Source organism: Chelonoidis abingdonii, chromosome 4 (assembly GCF_003597395.2).
Source record: "Chelonoidis abingdonii isolate Lonesome George chromosome 4, CheloAbing_2.0, whole genome shotgun sequence".
NCBI lineage: Eukaryota > Metazoa > Chordata > Testudines > Testudinidae > Chelonoidis > Chelonoidis abingdonii.
Window position 1 is genome coordinate 68,987,169 of NC_133772.1, and position 17,131 is coordinate 69,004,299.

General features: G+C 39.9%; 1 protein-coding gene across 3 annotated transcripts in view; it reads right to left on the reverse strand.

The window, feature by feature from the left end:
* Positions 1-17,131, reverse strand: part of SHANK2 (SH3 and multiple ankyrin repeat domains 2) — a 673,265-nt gene that overhangs the window by 503,657 nt on the left and 152,477 nt on the right. For all 3 annotated transcript variants that reach the window (XM_075065249.1, XM_075065248.1, XM_075065253.1), the window contains exon 11: positions 7,067-7,144. In XM_075065249.1, the coding sequence (XP_074921350.1) occupies positions 7,067-7,144 (78 nt within the window). The remainder of the gene's footprint in view (positions 1-7,066; positions 7,145-17,131) is intronic.

Genomic DNA, 17,131 nt, shown 5'->3' on the forward strand with positions numbered 1-17,131 from the left:
GATAGACTCTTGAATTGCAGGATGGCATGACCAGAAACTTTTTGGGTTGTTGGACTTTGGAGTGATGACTTAGACCCTAAGGGGAAAAGGACATTGCCAAACCTACTTGGAGGTGGGTTTTTGTTTATGGTTTGTGTTATAATTCTGTTTGTGGTGTTTCTCCAATGGGATGCCGCATTGATTCCTTCCTTTATTAAAAAGATTTTGCTACACTCAGACTCCATGCTTGTGAGAGGGGAAGGCGCCCTAGAGGCGCCCAGGGGGGGTGGTATGTAAGTGTCCCAGGTCACTGGGTGGGGGCTCGAGCCGGTTATGCATCGTGTTACTGAAACGGAACCATGGATACTGAACCCGGCCCTTGTTGCTGCCAATTCAGATGGGCAGAAGGGTTACATTTATATAGGGTTATTATCCATTTTTAAAAATTGAGACTTGTCTGACAATATGCACATCTGCCAACTTCAAACTGCACCACAGAATTTTAGTAGCTCACATATGCTATAAAACATTGATGCTCCTGAACTACTAGATTAATATTGTAATATGTGGAAATAAATCTAACAGCATAAAACGGGGGGAGGGAGGGATCAGGTGTGTAGTGGATGATTGATCATGGCAGGATACTGTAGATTCTCTAAAAGATCTTGCATAAAAATGGTAGAAATAATATTAATCTCATAACACAGAAAGAAGGATGCTGCAATATTCAAAGATTCACTCTAAGAGTTCTTGCTCATGCTCATATGGGAGCAGCACAGCAGCTGCTTATCAGGCCTTCCTACAGTCCCATAATCTCCCTCGCCCCTACTGATTCTAGCCACATTTGAAGACACCACCACTTATCCCCTCTTCCATTCAGCCACTGGAGCAGGAAGACCACTCCAACCACCTCTCTTCTCCAAAAATCAGGCAGAAGAGAGATGATTCTACTTCTTTTTATCTACAACCAACAAGAGAATGTAATCCTAAAACAGCAATTATGTTAGATAACAGAAATGCAACGAAGGATCTAGTCCTGCAAATTCTTACTCCGATTAACGAGGCAGCTTCCATGAGTAAAGTTTACTTCCAGGAGTAAAGGTTTGCAGGCTTTAGTCCCCAAAAACAGAGGAATGTTTCTTTTGTTTTCTGTTTTTGATTTTAATGTAAAGCTAAAGTCGTAGCCCAGATAGGAATGAAATCACAACACTCTTATAGGCAGCACACAAGTTGGCACCCAAAATACAACTTTGTTTCTCAATTTTTATTAAAAAATAAATAAATGAAGTTTCGACAGACTTTTAAAACCACCCACAAAATTCAGAAAGAGTTTAGATACTTTAAGGAAAAGGTCATGTCATATTGGACATTTTGAAGGCAGCTATTCCTCGAGAAAGACTAATTCCTTTTGACTTTATGAAAATATAAATAAGCTATAACTAAGATATGTTTGAAAATAGCTAACGAGCATGTGCAGTAGCTGTAGTGCACATTATTATGGACATACAAGAGGCTTCAGTGTTCAGTTCTGCTGATTACATGAATAAACATTGTTAGTATGCAAAATCCTATTAACTCAAGGGGATTAAGCATAATTTTGTAATAGTTCCATTTGTGTTGTCTGATCGACTGGGTCAACAAAATAGAGACAGATGGCACTGAATTAATTCTAATGCTTCTTTATTGCAATGCTGACATTACAGTTTCCTCTGCTGCATTCACAGCAACTAGAGCTTCCCCAGTTTAACATTCTCCACAACTAAAAACAATACACCACCTAGTGAAATACATGAATATCTACACCGGACATAGTACCATGACACTGTATTAATTTAGGGTATGTCTGTACTCCAATTAAACACCCATGGCTGCCCCATATCAGCTGACTCAGACTCAGGCTAGGTGGCTGTTTAATTATGGTGTAAGAGTTCGAGCTCAGGCTGGACCCGAACTCTGGGACCTTCCCCCCTTGCAGGGGAGAGTGATGAGCCTGAACACCTACACCACAATTAAACAGCCCCTTAGCCTGAGCCCTGAGAGCCCAAATCAGCTGACATGGGCCAGCTGCATGTTTTTAACTGCAATGCAGACTTACCCATACAGAACAAGAAGCTTTATAAAGGATACGGTGCTCCAGTCCAGGGAGAGTAAAATGAATTGAATGCATTAGTCCTCGCCGCCTTAGGAAAATGGACCCCGCAAAAAATAAAAACTCCAATCCATGCAAATAATATAAATGACCGTATAACATATGTAGGGATTGTTGTCGCACAACAATGGGGTATGGGTCACTAGCCAGTTATGCAGCAGCACTTCTGAGGTTTTCAGCTCCCACTTGCTAACCTGCTGTGCTTGTGCTTCCAGCATGGTTTGGCTCATCTGACCATTCCAATCATTAGGAGCCTGACAACCACCAACAGTAGATTTTACACAGATGTATGCATTTGCCTATTTGTCCTTTTCCTAGTTTTCTGATAAGGACACAAAGAGGCAGACTACTGCTGTGATTAAAAGGAGAAAAAACAAACAAAGGATGTCCAACCTTTCACGCCTCATTTATATCATGTTTACTCACACCACAAGAAATTTCAGAACAAGAAAGAAAACTGATTCTCAAAGGAAATAAAATAATCAAAAAATCTAACATCTCTTACAGAGACAGACCACACTGGCCCATACCCTGCCTCTTAAGAGAGAATTTATGTTTCCAATTTTATTACTTTCATCCATTTTTTTAATTTATCTCTGGACAGGTAGTCGGAATCGTTATGTTGGCCTCCCATGCTGTCTTACTTGAAACCATTAAGTAGTAGTGCTCAACAGCACCCTAGTAACTTGTGCATTTGTCTCACATTGCATTATGCCATATCATACTGGGTGGTGATCTATTACAAGTGTGAACCTGGTACCTAAGAGATAATACCTTAATGCACTATTTCCCCAAGAAGGGGACATGTTTCCAAGTTTGAGCAATGAACTGGCCGGAGTTGCATACAGAGTCTGCTCAATGGTCTGTGAGGGGATGTTGGATGGGATGGGAACTGAGTTACTGCAGAGAATTCTTCCTTGGGTGCTGGCTGGTGAGTCTTGCCCACATGCTCAGGGTTTAGCTGATCGCCATATTTGGGGTCGGGAAGGAATTTTCCTCCAGGGCGGATTGGCAGGGGCCCTGGAGGTTTTTCGCCTTCCTTTGCAGCGTGGGGCATGGGTCGCTTGCTGGTGGATTCCCTGCAGCTTGAGGTCTTCAAATCTCAATTTTGAGGATTTCAATAACTCAGTCATGGGTTCGGGGTTGTTATAAATGTGTATGGGCAGGGTTTTGTGGCCTGCCTTGTGCAGGAGGTCAGACTAGATGATCATATTGGTCCCTTCTGACCTATGAGTCTATGAGTCTATGAGTCTATAATACCACATTGCAGAGTTGAAAAGGGGTGCAATTGCTTTCATTTTCCTGAAAGGGGGCTCCCTTTGGGAAATACTACCTTAATGCTTCCAGCTCCTACTTCTCAATAAGACATTTTTCAATCATACTGTACCATTGCTTTTGATACAATTTTCTACTTATAGAATTGAACGGTTCTTCTCTTTCCCTCTCTTGGTACAGGACAGCTCTCAATCCTGTCTCTGACACATTAGTTTGCATTATGAATGGTTTATTAAAGTCCAGACTAATTAATACAGGTTCTGAAAAAGGATCTTCTTCAGGGTATCTAAAAGTCCCTGACATTCCCTTGGCCAGATTACTTTTTTTTTTTGGGGTTTCTTAATTAAGCCTATCAAAGTGCTGTAATATGAGAAAACTGTGGAATGAATTTCTGGGAAATCTTGGCTAATCCCATGAAAGATTTCACTTTCTCTTTGGTGGCAGCCTATGCTTTTACCACTGATACTTTAACTTTTACTTCTTCATTCCTAGTATCCCTGATTTCTGGCTTCAGAGCTGCCTAGTAGATGTTGCTGGGGATTAATAAACAGCCCCTGTTAGATATGCCACATACTGACCTGACTCTCCAAAGGGAAAATAAAAGCAAAAAATCCAAACAATCTCTTAAAGAGACACATGACACTGTCACATGTCAATAGCTTGTGGACCCAACATATTGTTAATGGAAATTCTTTAAATTGTGTCTGCCACTTGGCACTAGCATACCAGATACTATAGTCATGGGGGACCAGATGGATAGAGGAGATTTAGCAAATTATCAGCATCCCCTCCAGACACAGTGACTGGACTTGCTGTTTGTGCACATCCATCATAGTACAGCATCCAAGACTCAAACCTAGATCCCTGTGGTTTATAGGCAGCAACTCCATCAGACCGCTAAAAAAGCTTGTCTCTGGCTACGTCAGTAGAAAACCAGCACAGCTTGTCTCAGCAGGGCATCACTCGTTGTATGTCTTACACACCATACCTGAGATAATAACTAAACAAGGCATTAACAACACTAGTACATTAACTGTTTTGAGTTCTGTATTCAATAGCTTGTACAACTGCTACACTTTTTGGCAGTCTCACTAGAGGAGCCATTCTGATATTCGGAATACAAATTGACCCTAACTGTGATATCAACTGAAAGAGGTGAGTGAAAGTTCATAAAATGTCACAATAACCCATAACAATAAATCTTATAGGGAAAAGATGCAGAAAGGAGACAGACTGAATTAGTCCAAACAAAAAAGGCCTACTGATATAATTCAAGGACTCTGTTAAGATTACGCCTGGTAAACAAGAACAGTGTGAGACCAGAAATCAATGAACCAAAATTGGTGTGTCAGAAATTAGGCTTAACTGGTGAACAAAAAAATGAAGAAACAGGCTATTCCACCCATTGCTCCCTTTGGGGGTTCTCATTGCCATCACTTCCGTGGGGGGAAAGCTGGCTACCATGATGCTGACTAACTGAAAGACAAGTGAAGGGGAAGGAAACAGCTTCACTCACATGGATGCCACCCCCATGTCTCTTAGGACTTCAGACCTTTCTATCCTTAAGTCCTGACAAGGCCAGGCCAAAGAGAGGTATTTAGATGACATCACCAGAGGCTCCGGCTAAATCCCAAATAACATCTGGGATGTGAAACTGTCATCCCCCCTCATACACACATACACCTTCTGTGTTCTTTTCCTTTCCCACCTTATTTCTTTCTCTTTTCTATCTGTCCCCTTTTACCATCTGTCCATAAGACTATTTTGCAACACTGCTGTAAGCCTGTGACCAGAAAGAGGCAGCTAAATTCAATGCCTCAAACAGCCCAATGCTTGTACAATTTTGCCTAATCTCAGAGTGGCTGATAAGACCACGTATAATGCCTATGTTTCTCCAGCAGTGAGGCTGCAAATGAGAATCAACATCAGAGACAGGAGCTGGATTTTGCCTCTTTGCTATTTTTTCTCTCCTCCTTTTGTGTATGTTTGTCTTGTTTTCTTCTAGGAAACAAGATAGGACTTTAATAGCAACAACAAGAGCTCCAGCCCATCTTAACTAATTTATTCTGCTTTCCACAAAAAGTACAAGTTATTACCATCTAAGACACTGTCAAACATGGAGGTTTCTAAAAGCTCTCTCCAGCTAAAGAGAAAGAGACCAAGGGATGTTGTTAAAATGAAAGCCTTGCTTAATAATTTACATTTCAAACTCTTTAGCTGCCCCCCATCCCCCATTTCTTTAATAAAGGGTTAAAAGGATTTTTAATAATGTGTTTGGCATGGTACTAAGCAGGCTGATGCCTCTGTATACCAAACCCTGAGCCTTGTTTAAAGCTGTCTGATGTTGGACCATGACTGGATTATGTTAACACCTTTAACTCATTGGGCACATATATTCCATCTGAATTAATACAACAGGACTAAGGAAGACTAAATTTCTCTGCCCCCCTTCAAATGATTCATTCCTGAACTGGGATGAAGCTCCTTGGTATGGTGGTGCAGGGAAGATTTAATCACCTACACTGTATCTGTTCCATTATGAAAATGGTGACTGATATGTTTTAAAAGTACTGGGTACTGTGACAGGGCCAGGCCAGATGGCTACAAAAGAATGGTCAAAAGTAGATACATTAGTTCCAGGTTAAGCAGGTCCCTTTTCCCTGGGTAAGATAACAGGGACTATTCCAGAACACTCAGGAACTTTCTAAAACTAATTAAGGCGGGCAGGCTAATAAGGATACCTTTAGCCAATTGGGAAGCTGCTAGAATTAATTAAGGCTAATCAGGACACCTGGTTTAAAAATGCTCTCACTTCAGTTAGTGAGGTGTGTGTAAGGAGCTGAGAGTGAGGGGACATGTTGCTGGAGGACTGAGGAGTACACGTGTTAACAGACATCAGGATCAGGAGGAAGGTCCTGTGGTGAGGACAAAGAAAGTGTTGGGAGGAGGCCATAGGGAAGTAGTCCATGGAATTGTAGCTGTCGCACAGCTGTTCCAGATGGCACTCTAGACAACTGCAGTCCACAGGGCCCTGGGCTGGAACCCGGGATAGAGGGCGGGCCTGGGTTCCCCCCAAACCTCCCAATTCCTGATCCAACACAGGAGATTCTATCAGAAGGGAAGGTCTCTGGGCTGTTCCCTGACCCACATGGTGGATCAGCAGAAAGTGCGGGGATTGTTCTTACTCTTTTTTCCCCATACTGGCCAGTGTCAAGGTTGTCTGAGTGAACAGCAGATTTGAGCCACGCAAGTGGCCAAACTGAGGGCTACTGTGAATCTTTGAGGCGAGCAAAATCCGCCAATAAGTGCAGGACCCACCAAGGTACAGGAGGAACTTTATCACAGTACATATTAAAATTATGGTCCAAAGCCACACAGTTTGCATCTGAATCTGAATGTCCTGAAGCTTGAAAGTGTTTGAATCAGATTTTTTTTTCCAAGCCCACTTAAAATGTCATGGTCTCAAACTTTACTGCAGCAGTATCTGGGTTACTTGTCTGTTTCCATCTTAGAATGAAATCCCCACTGGCACCTCATGCAGAAGGCCAGCACAAGTCGAATATGTCATATAAGTCAAAACAGGGTTGAAGAATGCATAGGCCTTTTGCAGATTCTCTGCACCAGGGCAAATTTCATCCTTAAGGATAGCCTTTTTTTTTTTACCTGAAATGAAGATTGGCTGTTATAATTCTTTAACTCCTTGTTGGCTCCTCGGAACAACAGAACTCTTGCACAGCTGTCCTGCACATTGGAGAAGGAAGAACTTGTTAATTATAATCTTTAATCGCTAAAAACAGGCTTTAAATTATAAGATTTGCTGGTGATTTGGTTTACGTTTTTTAACATAAAACAATAAGTCAACAGTCCAAGAAAGATGAAACTCTGTTCCAATCAGAGGATTTAATTGATTGAAATAATTTTAATTTTCAATACAGCTGGAAAATTCTTAAATACTGTAGTTATAGGCACAGTTCAATTTTCCAATGTACTGGAAACAGCCTAAGAATGGCCATACTGGGTCAGACCAAAGGTCCATCTAGCCCAGTATCCTGTCTTCTGACAGTGGCCAATACCAGGTGTTTCAGAGGGAATGAACAGAACAGGTAATCACCAAGTTATCCATCCTTGACACACATTCACAGCTTCTGGCAAAGAGAGGTTAGAGACACCATCTCAACCCTGCATGCAAGTGTAAGTAACAATTAAGCTGACTGCAGTACTTATTGAGATTTAAATACCTTGTTAACAATTCAGAAAAACATATTACAAAAATTCCATCAAGTTATTAAACAAACCAGATTTTACACCAAAATTAGTATTTTCAAATTAAACTTTGTACATTAAAGCTCTTTGGTCATGTTGATACCTTCCAGCCAATGGGAACTGTTCAAGGAATAAATTATTGTGTTATGTGATCAAGGCTACCACAACCTGGCCCTAAATAATTAATATAGACATCCACTAAACAGAAAGGACAGATTATTACCTCAATTTTACTTTGATTTATCAGCATTTCTCTCAAACTAAGCAGCTAGCAGTTTTTAAAGCAACAGAATATTTAATACAAGTTTTTTTAAATAAACTTTTTTTGAGCTGCTCATAATATAACAAAGCCAGTTCTCCATACACAAACAAAAATACCACAACACAAAACTAATATATCCCAACCTCCTCTCCAAATGATGAGAGACCAGTTTACATGAGATCAAGTTCTGCTACAGAATATGAAGTTGAAATCCTATCAGTATAATTTTTCAGTTGAATACACTGTATTGCAGTAAGACACTAGTCTGTACTGTTGTAAAATATTACTGATTATAACCTCATAGAAATTTTCCTATAGATCTGACATTTTTCAGTGCACTTAACTTTTTCTTGATCCACATATAGTATTTTATTTCTACATGTCATCTTTAATGTTCATCTCAAGACTTCTACTAAACCAGTCCACAATTCAGAATGTTTTTGTGTGCCTTGTCTATTAGTTTAGCTGTGCGTTTTGGATTTGTCGTCATGTTACATTAGAAAGTTCCAGTTAACGAGATAGTTCAATGTGCTATCTTCTGCTTATAAATATAATAAGTGTGCAGCTACAGATAACAGAGCACATAATTTACTGTTTTTGTGACAAGCTTATAAATCAAATCCTGATTCACAGACAGGTATACATATGGAGATTGCCCCTAAAAGTAATTTCCCTCATTTGGCTTTCCGATATACTGAGCCAGATCCTTGGCCTGGTAAATCCCTTCTACTGCCCCCTTCAGCACAAAGAGGACTTATAGTTGCCCTAACTGGCCCTGGGTGTCCCCAGGATCAGGGTTCCATAAAGATAGAAAGCATGAAGCCCTTTTTGCCACCTACTCCCTGTGCTGCTTGACAGGGTAAATCAAGCAGGTTGGCTCTGCATTTCTAGTCAGGATTCTAGCACCTGTCACAGGGAGGTAATTTAATATTTTTTAAACGGATAGGATACTAGACAATATAGTCATATATAGGGCCCTACCAAATTCATGGTCCATTTTGGTAAATTTCATGGCTATAGGATTTTAAAAATCATAAATTTCATGATTTCAGCTATTTAAATCTGAAATTTCACAGTGTTGTAATTGTAGGGGTCCTGACCCAAAAGGGAGTTCTGGGGTGGTCACAAGGTTACTATAGTGGGGGTTGTGGTACTGCTACTGTTACTTCGGCACTGCTGCTGACAGCAGAGCTACCTTCAGAGCTGGGCAGCTGGAGAGTGGCAGCTGCTGGCCAGGACCCCAGCTCTGAAGGCAGAGCCACCGCTAGCACTGGCACAGAAGTAAAGATGGCATGGTATGGTATTGTCACTCTTACTATTGTGCTGCTGCTGGAAGGGTGCTGCCTTCAGATCTGGGCACCTCGCCAACAGCCACCCCTCTCTGGCTGCCCAGCTCTGAATGCAGTGCAGAAGTAATGGTGGCAATACCGTGACCCCCTAAAATAATCTTGAGACTCTCCTGCACCCTCCTTTTGGGTTAGGACTCCCAGTTTGAGAAACGCTGGTCTCCTCCATTAGATCTGTATAGTATAGAGTAAAAGCACACAAAAGACCAGATTTCACAGTCTGTGGTGTGTTTTTCATGGTTGTGAATTTTGGTAGAACCCTAGTTATATAATATTTCCAACCTGTGCTAAGAACCACATCAAACCAATAGCTCAGGAGAGCACTTTACAGTGCTAAGCAGGGACAGACAAGGAAGTGTCTCTCTTTTTATATATCTCTACATATATATTTAATTCATGGGACCATGTTGTTTTTCCAAAGATTTTTACGTATTAATAATCAGCCAAGAGAAAATTCAAGAGCTATAGCCTAAAGAAAGATCTAAAGATTTAAATAATGTTGATAGAACTTTTGTTCTAGCATGCCAACAAGTGACCCCCATTTCAAATGCATACCAGATGATCCTAGGCTGGTGGACTGCATGTATCATTCATGTAATATTCACTATTACAATATGTTCTACTAGAAAATATGGGAAGTGTGGATTACAAGCTTGCATATTAAAGTTCCAAATTTCCTGACTTGGTCCACAATGTGATCATTAAGGTATTTTGTGTCCTGAAACTTAACAGTATTTATACACTGATTATTTAATTTTCAGATTCACATTTTATAATTTGTCTTTCATAAAACACAAAATAGTTCTGAAAATACATTTCCCCTTCCCCCACCCCTCTCTTTTTGCAGTTCCTATCCAACAGTTCCACTGTTCTGGTTTGTTTCAGGGTTTTACAAATTTTAGTACATTTGTATTGTTTGGACAAGTAATATGTGTACTAAGCTTCACCTCACAGGGAGTTTTATAACCACAAAATATTGGGATTTAGTGTGTTTTATAAAACGTGAGAAACTCTGCCCATGGTACAATGTGCAGAACAGACTTGCAACACTTTACAGGGTTTTTTTGCTTAAATTTCAGTTTATATATTGGCCATGCTTTCCAATAAAATACATTGGGATTCTACAATAGTTATTTCATGCCTTTTAAAATTTTGGACATGATTTACAAATGTAAATACAACTGTTGTGTCTTCTGCAACACCACAATATAATTGTATTCCTAATGCCTTATCAATAGAGTTAATCAAAAATTTTCCATCAAAGATGTACCATGAAAATGGTATTTTTCACTAAAATGAAAGTTTTCATACTGTATGTTTGTTATGGCTGAATTTTTTTATAAACAGATTTTCCAGTTGCCCCCTTTCTCTCCCCTTCCCCACTCTTATTTTTTCTCTTTCAATGAAAAGAGAGATAAAAAGGAAGGGGGTGGAGAAGGATTAGAAAACATTTCTTATAGCAAGGAGCTGGATCTATTTAGCTAATAAAGAGAAGGTTAAAAGGTGATTTGATTAGCCTATAAGTATCTACAAAGGGAACAAATATTTAATGACGAGCTCTTCAATCTAGCAGAGAAAGGTATAACAAATCCAACTGCTAGAAGTTGAAGGTAGGTAAATTCACACTGGATATAGGGTGCAACATTTAATGTTGAGGTTAATTAACAACTGGAAAAATTTACCAAGAGTCATAGGAGATTCTCTATCACTAGCAATTTATGAATCAGGATTGGATGTTTTTCTAAAAGATATTTCCTAAGAATTATTTTGGAAAAGTTCTATGGCCAGTGTTATAGAGGAGGTCACCGAAGAGGATCACAGTGGTCCCTTATCAGAGGGGTAGCCGTGTTAGTCTGGATCTGTAAAAGCACTAAAGAATCCTGTGGCACCTTATAGACTAACAGACGTTTTGGAGCATGAGCTTTCGCGGTTCCCTTGTGGCCTTGGAAATCTATGAAGAATTGAAAACTCAAAACTTATTCAGATTTTAGGGTTTTTTTAAATATTCATGGGACAGTTCCCATTAAAAGCTATTTGCATTTTTCCACCAGCTCAGTTTATCAGTTCAGAAAAAGTCTACATCATATATTTTGGAACTCTTAAATATTAAGATTCTTCCTCAATGCTACAATTCTTGTTTTTGACAAAGTACAGTACTGACAGTTTAATAACCTTTAATATTTACTTTTAATATTTACTATTTAATGCAGTTTACTTATGGTGTATAAAATAAACATGAAACAGTTTTTTAGCCATCGTGGTTTAAGTGAATTTTATTAAGATGTGTGGGCTGTCAGCAGATTCAATTTAATTTGTTGCCTAGAATCAAATATCTATTAGTTGATTTCATAGTAGCACAGAAGTAAAAAAAATTCAATAGGTTGTATTTTAAAGGAATGTAATGTCATACTTGTATAATTTATAAAAATATAGACTAATAATTTCTATTTTTTTCTCTTCCTAGAATTTTATTGAGAGACCAGGGGCTGTAAAGTGACCTTAAAACAAAAACATATTTAGGTCCTCATTTAATTGGCATCCAGGAAGGGGCAATTACTGACAGAGTATTTCCCAGCAACTCAGGTTGGGTTTAAAACAAAATCAAATGGATAATGACTCCACCTACAGGAATTACAGGCTAAAAAGGGCACTGTCACCCATCCTGTCCTCCCCATCCACCTCCCTCCCCTTTGCCATAAAATAACACATTATTTAACAGAAGGAACAAAGGAATGGATTAGTAGAGATCTATAACAATTACCTACTGGTTATAACAACACTGCCAGTAAATAATTATTAATTTTCACACATCCCTGATCAGCCAGCCCTGAAAACAGGGAACATGTGGGATATAACAGTGAAATTACAGGATGCAAAGGCTCCAGTAAAAGATCCAGAAGGAGAACTCCTTGGCCCAGAAATGTCCATTAAAGCTACTATATGCAAGGATTGCAACGTGTGGTAAAGGTTTGTGAACTACAGTATGTGAAGTTTCACTACAAGCTTTTTGTCCTCTTTAATGTTCCACAAAAGTCCATCTGGTGTCAATAGGCCTTCCTTGTTAGCCAGGACATAACATCTTTTGTTGGAGAGCAGCACTTTACACTAGCTAATGTCTCTCTCCTCTCCGGTGATTTATAGAGGCCTACAATACAAATGCTTAAATATAACCTTGCAGTATGGGACACAGATGCTACAAGTGAGATTAACATATGCAGCAACCCACAAGCATTCAAAGTCTAAACACTCATTCTTATAATACTAATAGCATTCTTATCATACTAAAACCTCTTTTAACTTTACTAACACACAGGCGAGCCAGACTAATTCCAGCTATGTATTTGTTAGTGTTCAGTTGAGACGTGGGGGCCTTGGCATGAGCTGGCACCTAGTCTGCCAGCAGCACAACCCTCCAACGTTTTTGCATCAGTTAAGTCTCATTTCAGACTACATGGAATTTAACTAAAACTTAAATTGTCCATAGGCTGTAACAGAGTCCTTGGTGGGTTAGGTGGCCAAGTAGTTAGCACACCTAATAATCCCTCCAAGTGGGTGGGTCTTACAGTTCTGGTCTTACTTTAATCAGAAGTGCAGTGAGGTCAACAGGTGGTTTGAGTTCTTCCTATTGTGGGGCAGTGATAGGGAAGCCCAGCCACGCGCTCCATCAGGATAACCATTAAAAAAGCTAATGAGGTCTTGGGATGCATCAGGTGAGGTATTTCCAGCAAAGATAAGGAGGTGTTAGTACTGTTATACAAGGCACTGGTGAGACCTCACCTGGAATACTGTGGGCAATTCTCGTCTCCCATGTTTAAGAAGGATGAATTCAAACTGGAATAGGTATAGAGAAGGGCTACTAGGATGCTCCGAGGAATGGAAAACCTGTCTTACGAAAGGAGACTCAAAGAGCTTGGCTTGTTTAGCCTACCAAGAAAGAAGGCTAAGGGGAGATATGATTGCTCTTTATAAATATATCGAGGAATAAATATCAGGGAGGAGAGGATTATTTAAGCTTAGTACCAATGTGGACACAAAGAACAAATGGATATAAACTGTACACTAGGGAGTTCAGACTTGAAATTAGATGAAGGTTTCTACAACTTAGAGGAGTGAAGTTCTGGACAGCTTTTCCAAGGGAGTAGTGGGGCAAAAGACATATGTGGCTTCGAGACTAAGCTTGATAAGTTTATGGAGAGGATGGTATGATGGGATAGCCTAATTTTGGCAATTAATTCATCTTTGATTATTAGCAGGTAAATATGCCCAATGGCTTGTGATGGGATGTCAGATGGGGTGGGATCTGAGTTACTACAAGAATTCTTTCCTGGGTGCTGGCTGGTAAGTCTTGCCCACGTGCTCAGGGTTTAACTGATCATCATATTTGGGGTCGGGAAGGAATTTTCCTCCAGGGCAGACTGGCAGAGGCCTTGGGGGGTTCTCGTCTTCCTCTGCAGCATGGGGCATGGGTCCCTTGCTGGAGGATTTTCTGCACCTTGAGGTCTTTAAACTATGATTTGAGGACTTCAATAGCTCAGACATAGGTTAGGGGTTTATTACAGGAGTGGGTAGGTGAGATTCTGTGGCCTGCGTTGTGCAGGAGGTCAGACTAAATGATCATAATGGTCCCTTCTGACCCCTTAAAGTCTATGAGCATCCAACCGAGGGTCCTAGTGTCTGGCCTCCGAGGTGCCCTCTGAGTTACCCTCCTTGGGTCACTTCCCACCACTGCCTTTCTTTCCCTGCTTTCAGTCCCAGATAAGTGAAAAGAAAAAGAAAAAGGTAACCAAACCGTCAGCCCCAGCTGGGCTCAGCATATACTCATACTCCCTCAGGGAGGCTTCTCCAGCACCCTTGACAGGAGCCTTCAAGGTAGATTTGTCCTCCTCCCCCTTCTGAGCTGAGTTGCTCCCTTTTCAATCCCTTCTCCAGTTAAAGCATGCTCTGCAGGGCTGGAGGGAGGGAGCTTCCTTTAACCCCTTCCAGCCCAGTGTGAGGTTTGTATACTCCACCACACAGGCTTTGTGCTGGCCCTTATGCACTTTTGGGCTATGGCCCTGCTGACAACAGTGGGTCCAGACAAAGTCATGAGCACTCTATCTAGTACAGCTCCTATTGCCATGTTATCTGCATACCGCAACCAACAATAAGCACTGCAGGTGGCAGGAACGATTTGCAGAACTGGATTCCTAATAACTAATATCAACAGACACATGTACTGATGTTTGAAAATGTTAAATTATTCCAAAAATTATCTTTTGAAAAAGTCAAGATATTTTAGACATCCTAAAGGAAGAGAAGAAATCTGCTTTGACAAGGCTTTTTCAGTCAAGATGGTAATTAATTAAGAAACAGATGCTTTAACAGATGTTTTCCTAGTTATAATCATGTCTCATTACTTGTGTATTTCTAATGCAATGTAGTGTACAGTGCTCTAACATGGTTTTAATATATACAGTGCTGGAATGTTATAAAATGACCCAATGTGAAAATAAAAGGACAAAGCCCTGTTTGCCTTATACTTAGGAGTAGTCCCATTGACCTCTCAAAGTTACTCACTTAAATAAAGCAAGAAGGTTTTGCCTTTGAATTTGCATATCCCAATATACAAAACAATAGGCTGTAAGGAGGGAAGCATATCTACAAGTAGCAGCTCATTACTATGACTGCAACTCAAACATAATGCAGCCACACTTCACTCCCAGTAGAGGATTAATTTGAGAGTTTACTCTCATTCCTGAGAAAGTGTGATGCTTCAGTAGCAGCTCTGGAAAGAATCACAGAATCATAGAAAATTGGGCTTGGAAGAGACCTCAGGAAGTCTCTTCCAAGAACTTCAGCTTGGACATCCCTCTGACTTCCAACCCTTCTTGAGATCTTGGCAAAATAGGTTACATCATTACCAAAAGTACCAAACTTGTCCCCACGTCCAGATAGCTCTGCTTGTTGGTGCATGGAGGGCTCTGCCAACTCCCCACTTCTCCCTATGCACTTCCATGCAAGGCAAGAGAATCAGACACTCATCCTCTGCTCTCTGCCTAATGTCTGGATTTAAGACCAGAGTACGTCCTGCACAGCCAACTCAGAGTGATGGATGGCACCTTAAACCTCTTTACTCCCATACATAGTCACTCACTGCAGTCTGCCCCATAGTTATTAAAAGAAGATTTGTTCAAAACAACTGCCGATACAGAGAGCTATATTTTAAGAACTTCAGCTCTGTGTTCCTTGCAGCTTCTACCATCTACAACTCATGCAATCCTTTTGCCAGATGTAAGTGAGGGCAAAGTTGGCCCTAGGGTGGATAAAAATCAATTTTTTTAAATAAAAAAATCAGATTTTATTTAAATTGGATGTTTTTTGATAAAAACAATTTTGAGGAAAAAACCTATCTAAAGGTAGTTTTAATTAAGATACATTGTAGCTCAAAGATCTCTCATCATGGAATAGGGATTATGAATTCTAATTGTATAGTATGAGACAATATATTCATGTAATGTTTAAGAAAAGTTTTGTAAATGAGCTCCAGTAGTTCATGGATTAGAGACCAAATCTTATGGGGCTCTAGGGGCTTCTGTATAGATAATTTAAGTTAATCTTTCTATCTACCCAATGGGACTCAGTGCTCAGTCTAGAAGATACTATCAGACATACTTAGTTTTGCAGTTCTCAAACTGTGGATTTGTGTCTCCAGAGATAACATGCTTGTTAACAGCAAAAACGTTTTTAAATAAATAATATATAGAGGTGAGAAATAACAGACCTTAACTCTACTGTCCCTCTGCAAATTTGCGTTCAGAGTCAATCCCTTACCTCTTTCTAAAAGTGCAAAGTTTCAAAAAATTCAATGAATAGAAGATTGTTGGGGGCGGAATAGATCTGGACAAGGAGAAGAAGTCTGGAGATAAATGTGAGAAGGGAGGGACAGGCAGTAGAAACAAAAGTGAAACTGTTTGAGCAACATATTCCAGAAGTCTTGAGGTCTTTCTGAGTGTAGCCTTCATTGATTTGAGATCTACCATAACATTCTCTCACTAGAAGGAAAAACCTCTAATGGCAGCAGGCCATAAAAGAGACCCAGTCTGAGAATATTTTAATGAAGTTCCTCTACCTGTGGGTAAGACAGGCATGCGTGCAAAATGCAAGCAGTGCAACAAAGAACTGCAAGGCCTGGTTGCCCGAATGAAACAACATCATGAGAAATGTTCCTTTTCAGGAAGAAGCTGTGTTGAAGATGATGAAAGGAACATGTCTGAACATGCAGGATCTTCAGGATGGTAAACTTTTTTATTTCATATTTCTTTCTTAAGCACTGCCTGTCTTCCTTCTGCAGTATTCTTGAATTCTCATGTTTGAGCAAAAAATATAGTTGTTACTCTATGGTACTATCATTTAGATGCAGTTATGATAAAAAATAAATAGCTGAAATAAGCAGATCTTCCTTTTACACTTTCACCTTTAAAGTAGTACTGAGTGTCAGTGAATGCAATGCGTAATACTAAATGAGCAGTATAGTAATAATAATTAAGTAACTGCATTGACTTATTTTGCTTAGGAGAATCCATTCTCAACACACAGGATTCTGAAGACTATTCACCTTCAAGATCACCATCATTTTCTATAGCTTCAGAGTTATCTGCCAAAGATAGTGTTTCAGTCACATCATGTCTGTCACATAGCTACAGTATATCACCTATAGCAAAGAGAAAAAAAATCTCCATCATCCAGAAACAACCGTAGATAAATTTGTGATAAGAACCAGCAGATTTCAAAAAGAGGTAATTAATGGAAAAATTGCCCCATTTGTTTATGCAACAAACTCTCCTTTCTGTATGATTGAGAACCCATACTTCATTAACA